A 22899-nucleotide genomic window follows, 5' to 3' on the forward strand; every position below is an offset into this window, starting at 1 on the left:
AAATTAACCCTTCTCCAACAGTTACTCAGTTCTCTACCCAGTTAACTACCCGGTCCAAGTGCCTTTGCCTTTTTACATTTTCACAGTGTACAGCTTTGTCCAATTCAGTATATAACTCTGTGTCTTTGGATCTTCATTTTCTTATGAAGGCACTTGTGCTACATAAAGCTTGCTTTAACTAAATTTCTGTTTTTCTCTTGTTGATCTTTGAGTCAATTTAATTCTCAGACCCAGCCAAAAACTCCTAAGAGGGTAGAAATAAAAGTTTGTCTCCCTACCCGTTCTTATCTGAAATATGAGAATAGTAAGAGTATTTCTACACTATTATGTTACAAAGGATTTGTGTAAGAATTAAAGTTTATATTTAGAAAGCTTTATAAAGTGCCTGGCAAATAACACATAATCAATAAATGTCACATTATGTTTTCATGATTACCTTGTTTTTGTTTTTACTCCTCTTTTTTGGAGCTCTAGAAAAGTTGGACCTCCCAAACTGATCCTCCATTTTGCTTTTATTCTCCCATATTTTCTAAGTTTCTGATTTTCTAAAATAACTGTTTTAGTAGTTGGAATCTGGCTAAAATATTGAGTTCTAATGCTTTTATTTTTAGTACCCAGGGACACTGAGCTACATCCACAACCCTTTTAGTTTTTTATTTTGATATAGGGTCTCCTTAAATTGCCTAGATTGGCTTTGAACTTGTGATCCTCCTGCCTCAGCCTCCTGAGTGGCTGGGATTACAGATGTGCACCATCCCACCCAGCTCTAATAGTCTTAATGTAAAGACAGGTGGAGAGCTCATGACTGAAGCTGCTAATTGAGACAGACTTTTGAGCAACCCTGACTTCCATCCCCTCTTTGTTCTTGTCTTCCCCAGTGTCTGCTAACTGAACCCATCGGGGTCTAGTCAAATGGATTGATTCTTCTTCACTGAATTTCCTTTCTGGTATTACTTCTTTTCTCTTTTTTATCCATCAATAGGCTTCCATTCTTTCCCACATTCCAGAAAGCTTTTCCTTCCATTCCCTTTACCTTTAACAGTTTATTGGTTGGGTGTTATTTATATGTTTGTGCAAATTTATGTTTGTGCTCTGTCTACTATCCTGAATTAGAAACTTTATCTTTCCAAAGTCATTGATACAGAGTATTTAATTAGTTAACCCTCTTTGTTAACTATTTCCCTTGAGGTAGAAATCATGCTGGATAGGATCATTTTTTAATGTCCTGACCCTCAGTCTAGTTGCCCTGTATATCCTTGATTAGACTGACCAAATCACAGCAATCAGAAGTGAGGTACTCTTGATCTCTAAAAGCAAGCTTCCATTGATTACTGTCCTGTGTTACAATATCTTATTTAAAGTTTAGTTTTGAACTTTTGTAGGGGGTGAGGACCAGAGTAGGTATTCAATAAATGCATTTTAATCTTGACTTCATTCTGGACTTGTTTAAGACTTAGTAAAACCTACTTCAGAGGTAGAGATGACTAGGAATGGACTAACAAACAGATAATGACTTTCATAAAATGTGACTTAGTTTATTATAATGACATTGTCAGGCCAAATTGATTTTAGATATGAAAATGTTTTAATAATCTACATAACAGTATTTCCTAAATTATGTTTTGTGGGTCACCAGACATGAAAGATAATGTAAAAAAAAAAAAGTGAAATGAACAGAAAGTGGGGAAAACAGCATTCTTTACTCTCCTGCTTGGAAATTCATCATGCTTATCTTGGAATAAGGGTGTTGAGAGTGCTACAGGTTAAAAAATTTTGTGTAACTTAACTTTTGCAAAACATATGTAACCACTCCCCCTGTTTATTTGATCAGTTATCCACAAACATTATACAAAACTAGTGTTCCTCAGAGTACACTTTGAGAAATACTGCCATTTAGTGTTATCTACTATTGGGTGGAGGGGCACTCAACCACTGAGCAACATCCCCAGCCCTATTTGTATTTTACTTAGAGACAGGGTCTCACTAAGTTGCTTAGCACCTCACCATTGCTGAGTCTGGCTTTGAACTTGTGATTCTCCTTTCTCAGCCTCAGGAGCCACTGGGATTACAGGTGTGTACCACCATGCCCAGCTATCTATTATTTTAATAGTAAGGATTTTTAAAATTTGGTGGCAGCAATGAGAAGAATGCAACTAAGTTTATGACTTGAGGCTCGTGTTATTAATAATCTGTACAATTGTCATTATGTTATATTAAACACACTTGGAGTCGAGCTATCCACTAGGGAAGGATAACAAGTTTGTCAGGGGCTGCCCATTGTTGTGTGTATATTTTTAACTGTTAAAGAGAAGTAATTTTCTCAGGAGGTGTCAGCACCTCCAATATATCTTAATTTGATAGCAAGAAAGAGGTTTTACCACTGCTAACCTTACCTATTCCAGAAGAAGCCTTTTGCATCTTGCTGTGTTTGACAGGCAAAGTCAATGGACATGTTGGTTTTTGGAAGTCACTCCTCTGGGTGCTCTTAGTATCATAGGGTGGTTGGAAGACATGTTCCAGTGCTTTACTATATGACCACCAGTCACTCTTTATAGAAAAAAATTGGAAACACAAAATTGAATACCATAGGACATTTTCATGTGTTATTTGATGTTTATGGATGTTCAGTAATTCAACAAGTTATTGTCTATTCTAGAACTAAAAACGAGTTATAAAATCCAGGAATATCTTTTCACAGGGACACTATTTCTTAAAAGACAGCTAAAAAAAATCATCATATTTTTAGTTAAAATACAGCTGCTCAATACTTAAACTACCTTCTATTAACAGATGAAGTGCTAAAAATCAACAAAATAATTTTATCTGTTTTGCACATAATTTTAATATAATACGTACACACACACATAAAAACATGATTTATTTATTTATTTATTTAATTTATTTTATTTTGGGATTGAACAAAGGCCCTCTTTTATATGCTAGTGCTATACCACTGAGTTACATTCCCAGCTCTTAAACATGATTTAATCTAAAAATTATATTCTATACTTTTTTTAGAGAGAGAGAGAAGAGAGAGAGAGAGAGAGAGAATTTTTTAATATTTATTTTTCAGTTTTCAGTGGACACAACATCTTTATTTTATTTTTATGTGGTGCTGAGGATCGAACCCAGCGCCCCGCACATGCCAGGCCAGCGCGCTTTCCGCTTAAGCCACATCTCCAGCCCAATATTCTATACTTTTTAATCATGACAATACAAATAAGGTGTCATCATCTAAAAATGGCAGTTTTCAAAGTTTTTAGTCCATGATCCACACCATGACATAAATTTTATATCATACAAGGACACACAATACTATACATACATAAAAGTGAAAAAAATTTCATAAAATATTTATTTCTATTAGTTTTCAGGGTACTCAGCCATTTTTCTATTATGTTATTTCTCTTCTATTCATTTCATAGTGCTGACTACAATTCACATCGATTTATAATTCACTAATAACTCAGTTTGAATGTTTCCAATAATACTGAATTTTTGGTATAAAAACCTACCTAAGTACCTAGGAAAGTGATAGATTTTTCATTAGTACATACACACCATTTCATTAATACATACACAACTCTTAGAAGTTGGGAAAGCAGTGAGGGAAACTGTTACTCAGGTTAATTCTGATCAAAAATTTTAAAACTGTTTGATGGGGTAGAAAGAAAACTTTGGGGAAAAGGAACTGTGACAACTGAGTTCCTGGGAATTATTAGGGAATATTCCTTGGGCTAAGAAAGTAGATCTGCCTGGGCTGGGGATGTAGCTGAGTGGTAGAACCCTTGACTAGAAAGTAGTTCTGCCTTAAAAAACAGCGATGATTCCATAATCAAAGACTTTTAAAATGTGAATTAAGTGAAATGAATATGTGATTCTAATAATAAAATTTAGACAATACAATTGAGGCTACATTGATTCAAAAAGAATAGGCATCTAAAGAAACCTATGTGGGTTCAAAGAGAGTCATCTCTCAAATGAGATTAGTTTCTAAAAAGACAAGCACATGTAAGAGGTACAATATCAAACTTAAAATAAAATGTAATGGAGTCGACTTGTTAGAAGACTCCAGCAGCTTAGAAATAGAAGAAATTCATGAAATATGCTAAAGACACCAAAAATAAGTTTTGGGTTTTTTTTTTTTAACTTTTTAGAGCAAGAAATCAAAGAAATGCTAACAATTTGGAAAGGAGTACACTATTCAAAGCTAAAAAGTCAGAACAACTCAACTTAAGGTCCTTTGTTAATGAAAACTACCTTAAGACTGAAAATGACAGGATGAACAAATACCAAAGAGGGAACTAAGAACTGAATAGTTGTTACTTTATTTAGTGCCCGTTTTTAGGCCAATGACAAATGGTAACTAGGAGTAATGGAAGAACAGGTAATTGTAAATAGTTGATTTCTGCAGAGATCATAGAAATTTTAGGAACTAGGAAATTTTGGAGAACAGGAAATATTGGCTAATGCCTCATGTATTTTCAGAATGGGCTAAAAGGTGGATTTTTAAAACTGAGACAAATTAATATGGATCCTAAGAAAATTCTAGAGCAGATTACTAAACAGATGGTGCCTTCTCACTATCTGGCTAAAAATAGTCACATTTTACTGTTGTCAGAGTGCCTGATTCTTGTAGCTCTTTCTCCTCCACTCCAATTCATAATTATGACAGTGCTTAATATGTTTCAAGGTATAAGATTTATAGGCCTTATCTTACCACAATTCTGCAAGGCAGATACATCCACTTTACAATGAGAAAGCTGGCAGATTAAGTAACTTTCCCAAGGCACATCACCAGCAGGCAGCAGCAGTACCACAATTCAATCCCCCACCCATCTGGACATAACCCTAATTTCTGTGCTCCATTGCTACATCAAATCTCCTGTAGAATGCTAAACCAAATAAGCATAGACTTAATTACATTATTTCAAAAGTGACTTTAAGTATCTTAATCTATTTTGTGCAGCTTTAATGAATATAATTTTATTGGCTCACAGTTCTGTAGGCTCATAAGTCTGATATCAAGGACCCATAGTGTGGGCAGGTTTGACAATTCTAATTCCGAGTTGGCCTCTAGAATGCTCATGTAGTTGGGAGATGTAAGAGTAAAAGGAAGGCAAAGGGGAGTTGACCTTGTCCTTTTATTACAGAATTAATCCCAGTCATGAAGGTGAATGGTCTAATCACCTCTTAACAGTCTTACCTCTTAATACTGTTACAATGGCAATTACATTTCTACATATGTTTTGTAAACTTTCGAACCATAGCAGTCAGTATTCTAAGAAAGTTCTATGAAAGGTTATAAGGCATACACTTTGTGGTATAGTATATCTACATTTATTGATCAGAAATTTGTTTTACTAATATCCAAGTTACTGGGAAAGGGATACTGGGTAAGCAAACTACTAGAAGATGCTTGATGGACTCCAATTTTTTTCTCAAATGAATATAATACAAAAACTATTCCTTTTTTAAAAAAATTTTGTAATTGTAGATGGACAGCATGCCTTTATTTATTTTTGTATGCAATGCTAAAGATTGAACCCAGTACCTCACACATGCTAGACAAGTGCTCTGCCACTGAGTCACAGCCTCAGTCTACAAAACTATTCTTAAAGCAGAGAACCAGTAAACCTTTCAAGCAAAATTTGTTTAATTGAGAGTATTATTACAATTGTCCCTTTAGTTTCACAGATATAAAGGAAATAACGAATAATTTTTCCTAAAATTTGATGGATGACTTTAAGATGCTGTAATTGGTAAAAGAGTTCTGATGAGTGTTAAAACTAGATGCATATTCACTTCAACTGAATGAAATATTACAATTCAAAGGATATTATTTTTCCTATTTCTGGAGAGTCTTCCCTATGCTTGGAAAGTATGGGTTGTCCCTGAAGAGTGAGAGCATGACTCCCATGCACGGGCACACGCCTTTTTGGTCCAAGCACTTATGCATAAGAGTTTATGAGATCAAAGAAACAGATGGAGCTTGCTTTTGTCTTCACCTCACACTGAAGAGAAAGACTAATAAAATATTTACTGTTCTGTGGCTCATCACTAACATTGGATTTGAGAGGGGTTGATATGGAAATATTTAAGACAAAATAAGCCAAATTGAGAAGTCATCTAGTGTGATGGGTAGGCCTTGGGGGACAGATTACATTTGCAGATTATAAAAGGGGGCTTTGCCTAAAGAGACAGTTGTTCCCAAATCAAAACTTTGGACCCAGAGAGAAAAAGAAGCCTGCACTCAGGTCTGTACTCCCTCCCCACCCCCACCCCCCACATTTTAAGGCCGATTCTCTTTCCTAGGTTAGGACTGATAGTCACTAGGGTTCCCTGATTAGGACATGCCTGGAGATTCCTGGGTAGAACTCCTTCTAACCCCTCAATATTGGAAAGTCTAATGTCCACTGCACTGTGGGCCCATCAGTTACATTTAGAAGCCAGTGTGAGGGAATCTATGTAATACACCTGTTATCTCCAAGTTATCAGAAATGTTTTAGTAAACACTATTTTATTTTTCATTCTTTGGGAAATTATTGGAGAATCCTCAGAAGAGAAGTGGTAAAATCAAGAGGAGAATCCTGGAGAAATCAGTTAAGAGAAAGCAAGAGGTAGTAAGCTGGGTAGCCAGGAGTAGCTTGGCCAAGACGGTTGTGGTGATAGCAGTCATCTGTGATACATAAAATCCTCCTCTGGGGATTCCTAAATATAGTGAAACTAAAATTGTTTTGCTATAGATATCAGGAATGCTAAAAATGTCTCTTTTAAAGCAATTTATAATGTCTCCCATAACAGTTACTTACCTGTGTTCTGTGAAACACTAGGTCCCGGGCATATTAGTAGATGTTATGCAAAAAGAGGTTCCCATAGTTAAATAAATATGGGAACTAGTCAGATAAGCAAAGTTAAACAAGTTTATCACAGAATTTCTCAGAACCTTTATACACCAATGTAAACTATGAAGCACTAAGAAAGGTAAATAAAAGTACATGTTTTATAAAACATTTGATTTTGGAAATTTATTTTTTCAAGCATGTAGGCAAGGGTTAGTGCTCTGAAAAATGCACTTTTGAAAATATCAACTTACTACAATTTCTTTTAAATAATATCAATATTTAGAAAAACCAAGATAACTGGGCTAAAATATTCCATTTCACTTTTTCCAGTGCCACCAATTTTATGTCTTTAGTTAGAAATGTATAAAGGATAATTTCATTTAAAAATCTTATAAACAAATAAAACCAACCAATCTACTGTTGAGTTCTAAAGATATTATCTTAGCAAAATGTATAAAACAGATGTCAGTAAATATATTTAGACAACTTCATTTTATTTCTTAAAGCCAGCTATACTATATATATATACTTATATATTTTAACCAAGCTAATTCTTAAAAAAAGGAACCTGTCATCTTAAATAAAAGAACAAAGTTTACATACATGTGAAATAGCATTCTTTATTGCTTCTTGGGTACATGGAAATGAATACATTAAAAAGTTCATTTTTAGTTTTGTTTTTGAAACAAACTTTTCCTTCACTGCTCATCCAAACCACATGACTTTGTGATGCATCTCTTGTCTTTGTCTGTAACTCTTTATTCATATCTCCTATTAGCCTCTCTTACCTGTGCTCTTACTTCATTTCAAACTTCCTTTCACCATCTCTGAAGGTCTATCACATTTCTATTCTTGAACTAGCTTTTCTTTAGTGTCCCCAGTGTAGGGATGGGTGGAGTTAACAGTTTCCCTTAGATTAAACCCTGAATAGAGCTCAGGAAAGTTACTCGTTAAGAAATATGAGAACTACACTCACCTGGATTTCTGTACCAGATTTATTTCCCCAGTGTAGGTCTGGTTTAATAATTTAATAATGGATTTCTTTTAAATCCCAAATAAAGGATACAAGAGCACCTACAAGAGCAAGTTTATAAAATCAAGTGCCTCAAACAATCCTTGCATCGGTTTACAACTGATATTAAAGCATATTTGACCATGAGAATTCTTTCCCCGAGATCTCACGTTTTGCATACAATAGCAGGGTGTATAGTTTTATGACAAGAACTGTTGATATCATAGATGTGGAGAGCTCACAAAATAGCCTCTTCACACTAGTATGGCAATATGTAAATCAATGGATGTGTAACTGATGTGATTCTGCAATCTGTATTTGGGGTAAAAATGGGAGCTCATAACCCACTTGAATCAAAGTGTGAAATATGATATATCAAGAATTATGTAATGTTTTGAACAGCCAACAATAAAAAATTAAAAAAAAAATAGCCTCTTCAACAAATGGTGCTGAGAAAACTGGAAATCCATATGCAACAAAATGAAATTAAACCCCTATCTCTCACCACGCACAAAACTCAACTCAAAGTAGATCAAGGACCTAGGAATTAAACCAGAGACTCTGCATCTAATAGAAGAAAAAGTAGGCCCTAATCTCATCATGTGGAATTAGGCCTCAACTTCCTTAATAAGATTCCTATAGCACAAGAATTAAAACCAAGAATCAATAAATGGGATGGACTCAAACTAAAATGTTTTTCTCAGCAAAAGAAACAGTCTGTGAGGTGAATAGAGAGCCTACATCTTGGGAGCAAATTTTTACCCCTCACGCATCAGATAGAGCACTAATCTCTAGGGTATATAAAGTACTCAAAAAGCTAAACACCAAAAAAACAAATAACCCAATCAACAAATGGGCCAAGGACCTGAACAGACACTTCTCAGAAGAGGATATACAATCAATCAACAAATATATGAAAAAATGTTCATCATCTCTAGCAATTAGAGAAATCCAAATCAAAACTACTCTAGGATATCATCTCACTCCAGTCAGAATGGTGACTTCCATTAAACATCAAGTAAAATCTCAACTCCACCTAATGCACACTGGCAGAGATGAGAAAACTGGAATAGAGCAAGCTGACATTGCTGCAATGGTCTGAGACCATTTGGATAGTACACATTTCCTTCTTCAAATGTCATGCTGGAAATTATGATTACCTCTGCCTTGGCATATTTTGCATACCATCTGTTGATCACTTTCTGAGCCCAGTATTGTATTAGGCCTCGCATCATAGAATCCTGTTCTCCATGGGGAGTGGTGGGCTTTTCAGTCCCCACAACTGTACAGGAGCAGTAGATTAGGATTCTACTACTGCCAAGAGCTAATGCTTATCGAGTGTTCCCTTTGTGCACCATGAATCCTCTTCTGCCAGGTTACTATGTGGTCCTTCCCCAGTTCCTTTCAGGTCTTCACTCAAAAGTCACCTTGGTGAGGCTTTCTCTGATCACCTATTTAAAGTTGCAGTTCTCCCTTCTTACCTCCTCTTCCATGCTAACTCTTACCACCATCTAGTATCCTAGTACAGTGTATTGTGCTTATTTTTCCACCAGAATGTAAGTAAGGAGCTACCCTCTATTTATTTTATTGACTGCTATATCCCAAGTGCCTCGAATAGGACCTGACAAAAATATCTATTTTAATTCTCTCAAAAATTCTATGAGAGAGAATGACTACTAATTCTATTTTATATATAATAAAACTGAAGCTTTGAAAAAGTAATTATTTGCCCAAATCACATGACAAGGGTACAGTAGCAACAAAAAGGAATGAACAAATGGTATATGCAACAATCTAGAGAAATCCCAACTGCAAGAAAAGGATTCAGAAAATTCCAAACTGTCTAATTCCATTTTATGACTTTCTAGAAAAGGCAAGGCCTCAGAAAACAAATCAGTGGTTCCCTGGGCTGAAGCAGAGGAAAAGGATAACTACAAAAGAACAAGGGAGAACTTCTGGGAATGATGGAACTGTTCCATAGCTTGACTGTGGTCAGGTGAATGACCACATCGTCATCAAAACTCACAGACTTGTACATTTAAGAAAGGTGAATCTACTGTGCAAATGCTCCCCCACCTCCAAAGATGTTCGTGTCTTACTCTCTGAACCTGTAAATGTATTAATTTAAATAGCAAAGGGACCTTGCAGATGTGATTCCAGATCCTGAGATGGGAGATTAGCTTGGGTCATTTGGGTATATATGTGATTACTATGAGACCTATGCAATCACAGGGTCCTACAAGAAGGAGGCAGGAGAGTCAGTCAGTACACAGTTTGAAATGCTATGATGCTGGCTTTGAAGAGGAAAGTGCCAAAAGCCCAGGAATGTGGGCAGTCTCTGGAAGCTGGGAAAGGCAAAGAAACAGATTCTCCCTAAGGGCCTCTAGAAGGAACCCACCCTGCCAATGGCCAGTGAGACTGATTTTGGACTTCTGAATTCCAGAACTAGAAAAGAATAGACTTATGTTAAGCAAGTGTTTAAGTTTATGGTAATTTTTAACAGCCACAATAAGGAAGCAAATATAATAAATCAAACCTAAATAAATCTGACTTTTTGAAAAAAAAAAGTTTTGTAGTTGTAGATAGACAGCATGTCTTTATTTTATTTGGTTATTTTTATGTGGTGCTGATGATTGAACCCAGGTCCGCACATGTGCTAGGCAAGCACTCTGCCACTGAGCCCTGTCCCCAGACCCAAATCTGACTTTTAAAAAAAGAAACTGAATGTATTTAGCATGGTACAGCAAATAAAAGGGGTTTGGCTAAGCTAACAATCCTGGGTCAGAAACATGAGTGTGATTATTTGCTTACTCTCTAACTGACATGTTAATTAACCTCACTGGAGTATTATTATTGCCTTTAAAATATTTCCAATAATATGTCATAGAAATTAAATTCAGGGATTAAAAGATATAATTTATACAAAAACTTTGCTAATTCCTAGCACTTTATATGCTGTCAATAAGTTGTAGCTATTATTTTAGCTGATTATCATGGGAAATTTTCATATTAGAATATACATAAAAATATAACATTATAGCAGAAATAAGCCTCCAATCATTATTTAGTGGCTACAATCTAGAAAAATTAGATGCAATCTAGAAAAATGATTATTTGGATTCCTTCCTAATAGACAATTGCTTGTATGCCAAAGTTCTCTACCAGAATAGGTCCGAGTTACTTCTTTTAACTATTGGATTATAAACAGTAGTACTCTGAGATGTGTCACATCCTTTAAATAAGTATGTGACCAAACTGTCCTGCAAAACAGTTTCCAAATCTAAATCTATATTTGTATGTAACAAACATCTGTCCAACCTGGTCCTCTGTCTTGTTTTTGGAATCTATGTAGGGAATTGGTTCATAGAATGTTCTTGCATTTGTGATAATGAATTTGGCATAATCTACACGTCCTCTCCTCACACATGGTTTTGAACGTTGTATGCTTTTCCCAGGTTTTTTTTCATGTATGATTTCTTCTTCTTTCTCAGTTACATATACTATACCATCATCTTCTATTTTATGCTGCCTGAAAGACATAATTAAATAGTAAATAATTTACCCAATAAGCAAGCAGTCGTAATTAAATAAGATTCAAATATATTTCAGGTATTAGTCAAGACAATTTAAGTTTTATTAATAGTTTTTGACAGCTTGTGCTATTAAAATTTAGGGTGGCATCTTCTCATTCTAAATATATGAGATAAAGGAACTATGTGTCAATAATGATTATTCATTATGACCAGTGTAGTATACAGACTCTAATTGGCTTGCAGTAAAGAGTAGTAATTTGATTATGCTTATAAGTCATGTTTGCAATATTTATACCTGTGGATAAATTATATGCTAATCTGAACATATTTTTTTTCCAAATTTTATTACCAGGAGATGACCCCCCCCCCTACACACTTTACCTCATAAATTCAGCCATCTAGACAAAGATAACCACTTAATTTTAAAAACTTACCTAGAAAATTTATAAAAGCAGGCTGGGAATATAGCTCAGTTGGTAGAGTACTTGCCTCATATGCACAAGGCCTTGGGTTCAATCCCCAGCACCACAAAAAAAAAAAAAAAAAAAAAAAGCTACCCAATGATCAGCAATATTTATCTTTTTGAGGGAGAAAAGATACTGTGTAGACAAAACAATTAAGTCTTATTATTTTATGCTTCTAATGATTATACTGCTACAAAAAGTAGAATTACTGAAATGAAAAACATTAAAGAGATTTAAAGTTCATAGAACATTTTCCTTTTAAATAAGGAAAAACAGATATTATGAAAGTCTATTAAAATTTCATATACTTGAAAAATAAAGAATATGGTAATCTGAATAATTTTCACACCCAGAGGCTTGTAAAATCAAAGCTCTGACCCCACAAAAGGTGAATTAGGAAGATGCCAAATTTATAAGAAATTCTGTTTAGCCTGATACTCAGACCATAAAATATAACTCCTACCTTACTTCAAACCACAGCCAGGCCCATCTCTTCTGTCATGTCATTTTTCAATTAAAATCCTCATGTAGCTCTCCACTGCATTTAAAACAAACCACTGTCTCTTGACTGGAGCTCATGTGTGACTTGCTCATCTCTTCATCCTCATTCAAGCCTCTCTGCCTCACTCCTGCAGCTTTTCCTTTTCTTTTCTCCTCAGGGCCTTTGCACATGTTGTGCTCTCAACCTGCACTTCTCTTCCCCAACTCGCTGCATAGCTTGCTGGCGATCATTTAGATCTCAGTCTACAAGTCATTTTCTCAGAAGCTTTGTATCTATTTTCCCCTCCTGACTCTCTATATTCACTATTTTAGTGACTTGTCCTTTTATTTCATGACACTTACCACGGTTTATAATGCATGTACCTAGTTTTTTGTTTACTTGCTTTTAGTAAGCACCAGAAATACCCTACTAGTCATAGTCAATAAGTTCCATGAGGTAGGGATTGTTTCACTTATTATTTACCCAATATCCGGGCAAGGGGTTCTGTTCCCTGCAGATGAATAAAGTGCCATTTATATTGACATATTTCTGGTGACTCTGATGGGATTTTTTTCTGAACTCTGGGTTTGTTTTAGCTGTGTATCCTCTGCAGTCCCTCCACTACACAAATAACATTCAATCCTTGTGACTGATTTGAAAAAATTGATTACTGGTAAAGTGTAAATAACTTCTAAGCCTTTTCTACTATCTTTCCGGAAACATAAGTATTTATTTCAAGATTGTGACTTTGAGGTTAATTAATTTATCATTGTAGAATCCTGGCATCAGTCTTTCCCCATCTGCTTCTCATGGTTGTAACCCAGCAATACATTGGTACTAGAACCAGGTCTTCAAAGGACAATAGCTATTTGTTTACACACTTATGCACTCCTTCAGTTAAGCACTTGTGTAAATGACTATAGATAAAGAAATGTGGGACGTTGTCGCTCAGTGGTAGAGCCTTTGCCTCACATGTGTGAGGCACTGGGTTCAATTCTCAGCACTGTGTATAAATCAATCAATCAACAAAAAAAAAATTTAAAAAAAAAGAAATGTGAAACATGACTCTTCAGTAATTTCTTGTAGAAGGAAAACAAATAAAAACCCTAATGCGCTCTGTGATTAGTCAGATCTGGATTGGAATCACAATTCTGCCATTTAATATCTGAACTTCATTTTCCTCATTGGCCTGATAAGAACAATATCTATTATGACAGATGTGAGAATAACCCTGAATAATTCATTCTTCCAATAAATAGTCACTATGTGCCACATGCTGTTTGAGGTATGGAGGATACAGCAGTGAAAACAGAAAAATCACTGCCCTCATAGAGCTTACATTCTAGCAGGGGAAGGCAGATGATGTATAAAATAACAAAGGCACAGTCTTTTAGATGGTGTTAAGTGGTGAGGACAACAATAAAGCAGGGAAAAGGAGTGCATGCATGTGGGAGGTAGGCTGCATTTTTAGGTAGGGTGGAGGCTGCTTTGTGAAGGTGGCAATTGGAAAAAGAAACAGGGGAGGGAGAGAGCTAAGTGCATATTTGAGGGAAGAGCATTCCAAACCAGTGAACTGTAACTGTAAAGCCTTGCAGCAGGAATGTCCCCATCCTTAGCACCACGGTGCTTCCTGAAGTGTGATTGCTGGAGTAAGCTTCATTGGCATCAATGTGACTTCATTAGAACTACAACTTTAAAGGCATCATTTCAATACTAAATCATCATCTCTGGGGCTGGTTCCCAGGAACCTGTTTTAACCAGCTGTCTAGCTGACTCATACATGTTTAAGTTTGAGAACCACTCTTCCACCAACAAAAATGCAGGTTTTGGTTCCACTGATTCTACATCACTCTTAACTAGCTGTGCTACCTTGATTCACTGGATCACAAAACATCCATACATGGGAAGGCTTGCTAAAGCCCAGATTATTGGGCCCCACACCCAAAGTTTCAGATTCAGTGTGTTTGGACGGGGGATCCCCTATGATTCTGCATTTCTACAAGTTCTCAGGTGATGCTAAGATGGTCTGGGAATCACTTTGAGAATCTCTGGAGAAAACAGCAAGGCCTATATACTAGAGCAGGGTCCTGCCAGAAGGAGGTAAGCAGTAGACAAGGTCAAGTAAGGAGAGAGAGGCAAATTGTGTAGGCCTCAAGTAGAAGCCTTGGCTTTTGCTGTGCTATGCACGATGGAGGATGGTGATCTAACCTACCTTGTAAAAAGACCATTCTGACTGCTATGTTGAGTTGCTGCAGAGGGGAAAGGAACCAAAGCTATTGCAGTCTCCAAGAGTGAGAAGCTGGGGCTTGGGACAGGGTGGGGATGATAGTGGAAATGATTAACAGTGTAGAGTCTGGATACTTTGCAAGGGTAAAGCCTACAGAATTTGCTAATAAGTTAAATGTGGGAAGTGAAAAGGAGTGGATGATTTCAAGATGCCTTCAAGAGTTTTAGGCCAGGCAATGCATGTGAAGTTGCTGACACACAATACTGTGAGCAGTAAACGGTGCATTTTAAAAATTGTTATGGTCAGCATTCAGCTCCCAGAAACCGCAATTAGGAAGGGAACTGGATGAGGTTTGGCATGGACAGTGCTGGGGACCACCCCTGGGGTTTCATCTAACTCTCCCTCTTAAGGAGGAAAATAATTTTCGGAAGGGAGAAATAAAAATCCAAACCCCTGCACTTACTGCAGCTTTTCCTCCTTTCCTTCCATGGGCTCCTACGGCCTGGCACGTGGCAACGAAGAGCCTCTACCAGAAGAACGGGGACGTAGCCTTGCTAGGAATGAGGCCCGAGAGCGAGGCAACTGTGACTCTTGCGTTGCGTTGCTAAGCGACGGCGGCCTGGCAACGCCGCCGCAGAAAGGGGAGTGAGCTGGACCCGGACGCGCAGGCGCAGTGATCGCGGTCGGCTCCGCTCTGTTGGCCGCGGCTGAGCTGCGCAGAGCCTGGCCGGGTGTCTAGGCGTCCGCTCCACCAACCCGCTGTAGGGTGGATACCCTGCGCTTGAACTCGCCCTTCCCCGGTAGAGCCAGGACTGGTGTTTATCACCGTGACTAGGTCCTGGGTGGGAGGGATCAGCGAGGGTCGGTTTCCGGAGCTTCCCCCGCCGCGGGAAGTGCTGCTCTGGTCTGCTCATCGTCCTCCCTCCAGAGCCCGGCAGGACGTTGCCCCGGTGTCCGCAGCTGCCAGAGCTGGCTCCAAAAGTGCGGGCAGGGGCGGGAAGAAAACGTGTTTACTCGTGAGCCATTAAATACTGTGCAAGTCGTGATTCGCTTTCTCCGGTGAAGGAGAAAGCTTGGCTATCACTGTTTACCACCAATTTCAAGCAAAACCTTTCCCGACCCTGTGGCAATGGTTAAAATAGAACAAGGGAACACTCATCTGCTGCAAATGAGGCTCCCTGTGGAGTGTGCATCTGCCCAAGGCTGAGCGGCCTTCAGAATCAGGCGCAGGGGTTTGTAGGCTTAGGCAGCCAGCTGGTTGGGACTTGTTCGTGTAGCACTTATCCAAAAAGAGCAAGCTCCTGGGAGAAACCGACAATTACTTGCGTCCATGTCAGACCCTGGAATTTCTTACCTCATTTTACCGTTGCCTTCCACTTTCCACTAACCAGAGCCAAACGTCTTTGGCATCTACCATGATAACTGTTACGCATTTTCCTGCATAAGGAAGGAAATGGGAAGGAAAAGTCCTCACTGAGTCGAATTCTTCTACATATCCGGCTGTGTGCAAGTGCATACGTTTTGTAATCCAGAGTCAATTTGTATATTTGCGTATTCCTTGGAGAGGTGTAGGAAAGTGAAGGTTGGTCCTAATATCCATTGTACACATGTGAGCTAAAGTCCTGGCAGGACGAATGTATGAATAGATTTGACACTCAGTGACCTAACATCTACTTCTCTGGTTTTATCTTAACCATTGTAGACACTGGATACCTGGAAGTAATGGGACTTTGAATGGTGGCTCCACCACTTAAACCAGTTAGAGGGAAGTGGCTTAAACTCCCAGAGCCTCCATGTCTTCATTCACAAAATGTGAAAACACTAGGGTTGTTATGAAGTATAATTTGATACAGGCAGAATACCAAGAGCAGTGTGTGATGCTTAGTACTTGCTTGGTCACGATTAGCTTTCATTATTTTTTATTTGAGCAATTCAACCTGCCTATGCCACTACATGTCCTTGAGGTTTAGTTGACATCCTTATCATTCCTTCTGATTTCTATTTTAACCTTCACCAATCTCTTTGATTTGATTATTCAAATCACTTATCTTCAGGGACAGTCTCTACTACTTGTTAAAAAGAAATGAAAACATTTTCTCAACTTTCTGTCTCTCAAATTGACAAATTCACCTGAACCCATGTGGAATGAGTTGTTTGCCTCTATTTTGAAAGTATTAGTCTAAAATAAATACATTTATGTCACTATCGGAAACTGTTATGCATTTTGCATATGCCTAGGATTTATTAAAGGCCATGAGAAACTTTAAAACAAATTGTGCCACAAGGAAGTCACAATCTAGTTAGGAATACAAGAGAATCACACACAAAAAAAATTGTGAACAAAACAGCAATGAACATATTATATAGCTGATAGTCACAAGTGTTAAATTTCAGTGCTGATGATAATATTCTATTATAATGATACATCATTTATTCTTGTTGTATTCTCTGTAGGGCGATGGCATAATTGTGTGGATTTTACAAAAATTATTGACTTTTTATATAGAAAAGCACTGGACTACTTTAGTAGTTTTTTACTAATAACTATCTGACCTAAAATACATACTTAAAAATTCTCCATGATGTAGATTCTCACTTGTAAAAAAAAAAAACTGAAAAAAAAATCAGTAAAAGATGTGATTTGTGATAAGTAGTCTGAATGTTTACCAAAAAAGTAGTTAGTTTACTAACATTGTTCAAGTTTAAAAATACCAGTGCTGTTTGAGCTAGCTAGCATACCTTCTGTGAGGGACCACAAGAGAATGGAAAGTGCTCATGCAAAATGTTATAGATTCAGAAAATTATCAATATGTTTTGGACCACAGGAAAATATCAAAAGAACAGTACAGTTGTATATCCTTGTAGGAAAGCTGAGGTTCAGGGAGATTCAGTTTCCTCTGAGTCTTTTTTTAAGTGATGTCGTTGAAAAGGAAAGGATTGCAAACATATGGCATAAACAAAAGCTAGCCCAAATTCTATTTTTTAAAAAAACAGATCATTTATTTGCCTCATACACGTGTTGCAAGGATTAAATGAGAAAATTCATTCAGTGAACTTATCCCAGCACATGGTAGCACTATTAAAAGCTAGCTGTTAGTATTCTTCCAATTTTTATAATTGGTAGGGTGGAAGTTTCATTGAGTGCACACATTTTATTGCCTTTGTTTCATTACCTTAGACTGTAAGACATTAATAAACCAAAATAAACATTAGTCGAGGGCCATGGAATGAGAAATGTTAGTGTTAGTTTTGCCTATCTTTGAGAAAGGATGGGTTCAAACAAGTCACAGATGTGAGAGGGTCCCTGAGTTTTTCTCATGTCTAAGTTCAAAGCTAATTAATTTTTATCATACTTTAAAGAGAGACATATTAAAAAAAACAAGAATGAGTTGTTGCATCTCCAGAAAGGTAAAAATCTCTAAATTTAAGGATAGGTTGGAGACTGGGGATGAAGCTCAAAATTTGGCAGCAAAATGCTTGCCTAACATGTGTGCCTAGCATCCCTGAATTCAAGACCCTAGCATGGCAAAAACAAAATGAAAAAGAAAAAAAGCCCATATTTAATGTAAATAAACAATTCATATAGATATATAAACAAAAAATTTTTAAATTTTCTAGAAATAACTAAAAATAATTCTATTATACCATAGAGTTGTGCAAAATCATTATTAGAAATTACTAATTCAGAAATTTACCTTATTGAGAGAAGAAACCTATATTTTATGATTTCGCAATTCAAAGTTCATTTTAAAATAATCCCAACTACCATTGCCTATATAGAAGCTGTATAACCAAAGGATGAATGAAAAGCTAGTCTCAGCTGGGCAGAACAACGAAGGGCCATTTTACGCTATAGTGGTATCGTGAATAAAGACTGGTTGAAGGAAGAACGTTGCAAAAGAAAGTATTGTTGGAATGTTATCCATCCTCAAAAGGTCAGAAATCACTAACTGAGCTGTCTAATTTTAAAGGTTTTCTGTCTCCTAGTTTCCTTTTCAATGTATTTTTTTTTTGTTCTGTCTGAAGAATTCCAGAAATGTGATCATCTCTGTGCAAGCCATTGCCATACTTTATTATCTAATTATTAAGCAACACATTCTGAGCAACTTTCATATTCTGATCTATTCTTACTGGGCTGTGATATTTTAATTCATTGATTTGAGATTCGAGTACCTAGAAAAGTATCTTCCAAATAAAAGTTCTGTGAGTAAGACTAACCCAGAAAAATCGTTCCTTATATCCTGCAAAATATATACTACTTCTAATATTTTCAGTAGTGTTTTCTTTTTTATTTTTTTTATTGTTGGTTGTTCAAAACATTACATAGTTCTTGATATATCATCTTTCACACTTTGCTTCAAGTGGGTTATGAACTCCCATTTTTAGCCCATATACAGATTGCAGAATCACATCAATTACACATCCATTGATTTACATATTGCCATACTAGTGACTGTCGTGTTCTGCTACCTTTCCTATCCTCTACTATCCCCCCTCCCCTCCCCTCCCCTCTTCTCTCTCTACCCCCTCTACTGACCTTCATTTCTCCCCCTTGTATTATTTTTCCCTTTCCCCTCATTTCCTCTTGTATGTTCTTTTGTATAACCCTGAGGGTCTCCTTCCATTTCCATGCAATTTCCCTTTTCTCTCCCTTTCCCTCCCACCTCTCATCTCTGTTTAATGTTAATCTTCTTCTCATGCTCTTCGTCCCTACTCTGTTCTTAGTTACTCTCCTTATATCAAAGAAGACATTTGGCATTTGTTTTTTAGGGATTGGCTAGCTTCACTTAGCATAATCTGCTCTAATGCCATCCATTTCCCTGCAAATTCTATGATTTTGTCATTTTTTAATGCAGAGTAATACTCCATTGTGTATAAATGCCACATTTTTTTTATCCATTCGTCTATTGAAGGGCATCTAGGTTGGTTCCACAGTCTTGCTATTGTGAATTGTGCTGCTATGAACATCGATGTAGCAGTGTCCCTGTAGCATGCTCTTTTTAGGTCTTTAGGGAATAGACCAAGAAGGGGAATAGCTGGGTCAAATGGTGGCTCCATTCCCAGCTTTCCAAGAAATCTCCATACTGCTTTCCAAATTGGCTGCACCAATCTGCAGTCCCACCAGCAATGTACAAGTGTACCCTTTTCCCCACATCCTCGCCAGCACTTGTTGTTGTTTGACTTCCTAATGGCTGCCAATCTTACTGGAGTGAGATGGTATCTTAGGGTGGTTTTGATTTGCATTTCTCTGACTGCTAGAGATGGTGAGCATTTTTTCATGTACTTGTTGATTGATTGTATGTCCTCCTCTGAGAAGTGTCTGTTCAGGTCCTTGGCCCATTTGTTGATGGACACCAATTAAAACTGTTCAACACACTCCTTAGAGAAATGCCACATTTTAAAAATGGTAATTAAAACACCCTTTTAAGCTAAACAATTTAAGTTCTTCAACTTCTGCCCATAAAATCTACTTTGATCCTTTTGATGATACAAATTGCCATCCTCTGTGCTTCCCCTAAGGGAGAATTAATACATATTGAATTTTGGGATTAGACCTGTGTTTAAATCCTAGTGCTGTGACTCTGGCAAGTTATTTAAAGTTTTAAATTTTGAATATATTGCTTGTTAATCTTTAAAAGTAAATGAAAAATAAAGCTCCTGAAGAATAGGAATAAAAAAAACCTGTAAGGTGGTTGGTTGTGTTCAATGGTATGCATAATCACCTGGCGCACAGTAGGTACCCGGTAAGTGTTTTCTACCACTCTTGTACTTCCTTACCCATTGTCTAAGGTCAATCGCCTTGAAAGTGATTCTGCTAGGATTTGATTTTGGAACTACTTCTCTTTTTCTATCTCTCATGGCCTCTACATCTAATTTCTCTACCTCTTATTTTAAACCATGGTGATAAAAACTGAATATAAACTTCCAAATGGGGGCTTCCTAATGTAGAATAGTTGGAAAGATTAGAAACAGGAGATTGGGTGGAAATACCTAGAAAGGGTAAAATCAGATCCCTTGACAGGAGTCCATGGGAGTGGAAGACTTTGATACAGAAAGGTCACAATAGGGGAGGAGAATATTATTATTATTTAGTGATGGAGTGGGTGCAAAGGGAGAGAATGTGCCCCCATCTGCTTTTAAAATGTCACCATACCTTATGCATTCTGGCAAATGCATGATGTTAGGTTCCATGATTTGATAAAGCAGAAACAATAACTTTCTAAGAATAAGCACATCATCACCAACCACCATGACTCCAACTCATGACTTAAGTGGCGCCATGATTTGGAACTGTGATATGTATGGATAGACCTATGATAAATTTTTTTTTAAAAAATGCTTTCCTTCTGTAGCACAAATGAAGAACCCAGAGATGTTAAGATTACATTTGAAGAAAAATGAGGGTTCTGACCTAAAAACTTGAATATGCCTAAAAAGAAATCACAGTTGAGGTTTTTAATAGAAAAGTATTACAACACTTTTAATTAGTGAGGGAGTTTAGTTTACCTCAAATACCTCCTAATCTGAAGTCACTGTCTTCAAAACAGTATGGTAAAGAATGCTTTTACGAGCCATCACTTTTAAACTATTCTTCTAACCTACACTTTTTCCCTTATGTAATTATAATGGTATTATGTGTTTCGAGTTATAGTTAATTACTGCAGCATTTATAAGCTTTTCCAGAGTTTGGAAACTTAGCCATGTTTTTAATCCTCTTACGGTAAGCCTGGAAGCAAACTACTTACCTGATTTAAGCTTCCCTTTTCATTGTGTTCTCTGCCAAACTTTGAGGCTTTAATAATGGGTTGTAAGATTCAGGAAAAGAAATATTACAGGATTTTTTTTTATATTTAAAGAGAAGTAAAGCAGCATCCAAAAGAAATGTGGCATTTCTACAGTTTTTTGCTATAGAGAGCATAGATATGGGAGGTATCTCTATCCTTGATTCATCTGTGTCATGGCTAGTCAACCTCACTGGGGACTGCAGGGAAGCCTAGCAGGTCACTGTTGTCTAGGCCACTGCAAAGAACAAAGGATTTCCGCATTGGAACTGCAGATTTGAGGCTTGCTTTTTTGCTTACCATTCAGGAGACCCATGGCAAGTCTTTGTCTGCACACTGGGATGCCAACACCTACCCTCTCTCAGCAAGGTTAGAGAAGCAGTCATGTGAAAAAGTGCTTCGTTAAACTGCCCTTGCTTAATAATTACAAAGCATCGTATTTATTAAATCCAATTGCTGGACTGTTCTAGTGTCCCAACCTCACCCTCTTGGGATTCACTTCATAAGAGAAGTCCACTCCCTTTTTATAAAATATAGTTTCCATCTGTATGCAATTTGGTGGCAGCCACCCCTGCAAAACTCTTACTTGCTTTTTGTTTATATTTTAGATTCTGTTTGTTTGTTGACCCTGCTGTTAATTCTCACTTTAAACCAGATTTCATCTCTGTAAGAATATTAGTTTGAGAAGCCCACCCATGCACAACATGATCTACTCCAAAATCTTATTTCTCTAAACATGGGCCTAAGTAGTACAGAAGTTAGGACCAAGTAACTAATTTTAGACTTTTGCTCCAATTTGGTTGTGGTTTGATTATTTTGGATGACAACACAAAGCCTCAATAATAGGGAAATAGAATGATTCTAAGTATGTTGTTTTCCTAATGAATACTTGAGGTTACTTAAAATATATAGAAGACATATAATTTTTCTTGGGCATACTTCATGGAATTATAAAACAGACATTTTTTCTATAATTCTATTAATATTTGGTAATGCGAGACTTATGTTACTTCTTATGGTTTCTACTCTTTTTAAACTTTTTATTTTTATCTTCTCTATGAAAGTTATTATGTGTTGTTACCTAGATTCATTACAATTTTTTTTCTGACTTGAATATAAATTGAACCAAATTTTTGCTTCCTATTTTTAATATCCTCTTTGCTTCTCATTCAGTATTTGAAGGACTATAGCATTGTAGTTATAAGCCAGGAACGGGAACTGGAGCCATTTCTTAGCCACAAGACCTTAAACAATGTCTTTCCCATATTTCCTTATCTGGAAAATGGTGAAAACTGTACTATCTGACTTCCTCAGCTTTTGTAATGATCAAATAAGATGGTCCACATTATGGTGCTTGGCATATAGTAAGTGCTCATTCACTTGTTCTCCCCCAGCATTAACATCAGAATATAACTGTTTTGAAAGCTGAGATTACTTTTCTCTGCTCTGTTGTACCTGGCAGATTCTCAGTGGCTACTTCCCAAATGAATGGCAAAAACATCTAGTAAGTTTTATGCAGTCTTCTGTTCTTCTACCAACCCACTGGTATCTCCCT

At 36.8% G+C, this 22899-nt stretch overlaps 1 protein-coding gene and 1 long non-coding RNA gene across 2 annotated transcripts in view; one reads left to right on the forward strand and one right to left on the reverse strand.

Moving 5' to 3' along the window:
• CUNH2orf73 (chromosome unknown C2orf73 homolog) overlaps positions 1–15472 on the reverse strand; it is a 35171-nt gene extending 19699 nt beyond the window's left edge. The window contains exons 1-3 of the mRNA XM_015479464.2: positions 15026–15472; positions 11176–11386; positions 2394–2547 (exon numbers count right to left, since the gene is read on the reverse strand). Of these exons, the coding sequence (XP_015334950.1) occupies positions 2394–2547; positions 11176–11386; positions 15026–15051 (391 nt within the window). The 5' untranslated portion in view covers positions 15052–15472. The remainder of the gene's footprint in view (positions 1–2393; positions 2548–11175; positions 11387–15025) is intronic.
• LOC125617170 overlaps positions 1–22899 on the forward strand; it is a 69906-nt gene that overhangs the window by 43886 nt on the left and 3121 nt on the right. The window lies entirely within an intron of this gene.

This window comes from Marmota marmota, unplaced genomic scaffold (genome assembly GCF_001458135.2).
Source record: "Marmota marmota marmota unplaced genomic scaffold, marMar, whole genome shotgun sequence".
NCBI lineage: Eukaryota > Metazoa > Chordata > Mammalia > Rodentia > Sciuridae > Marmota > Marmota marmota.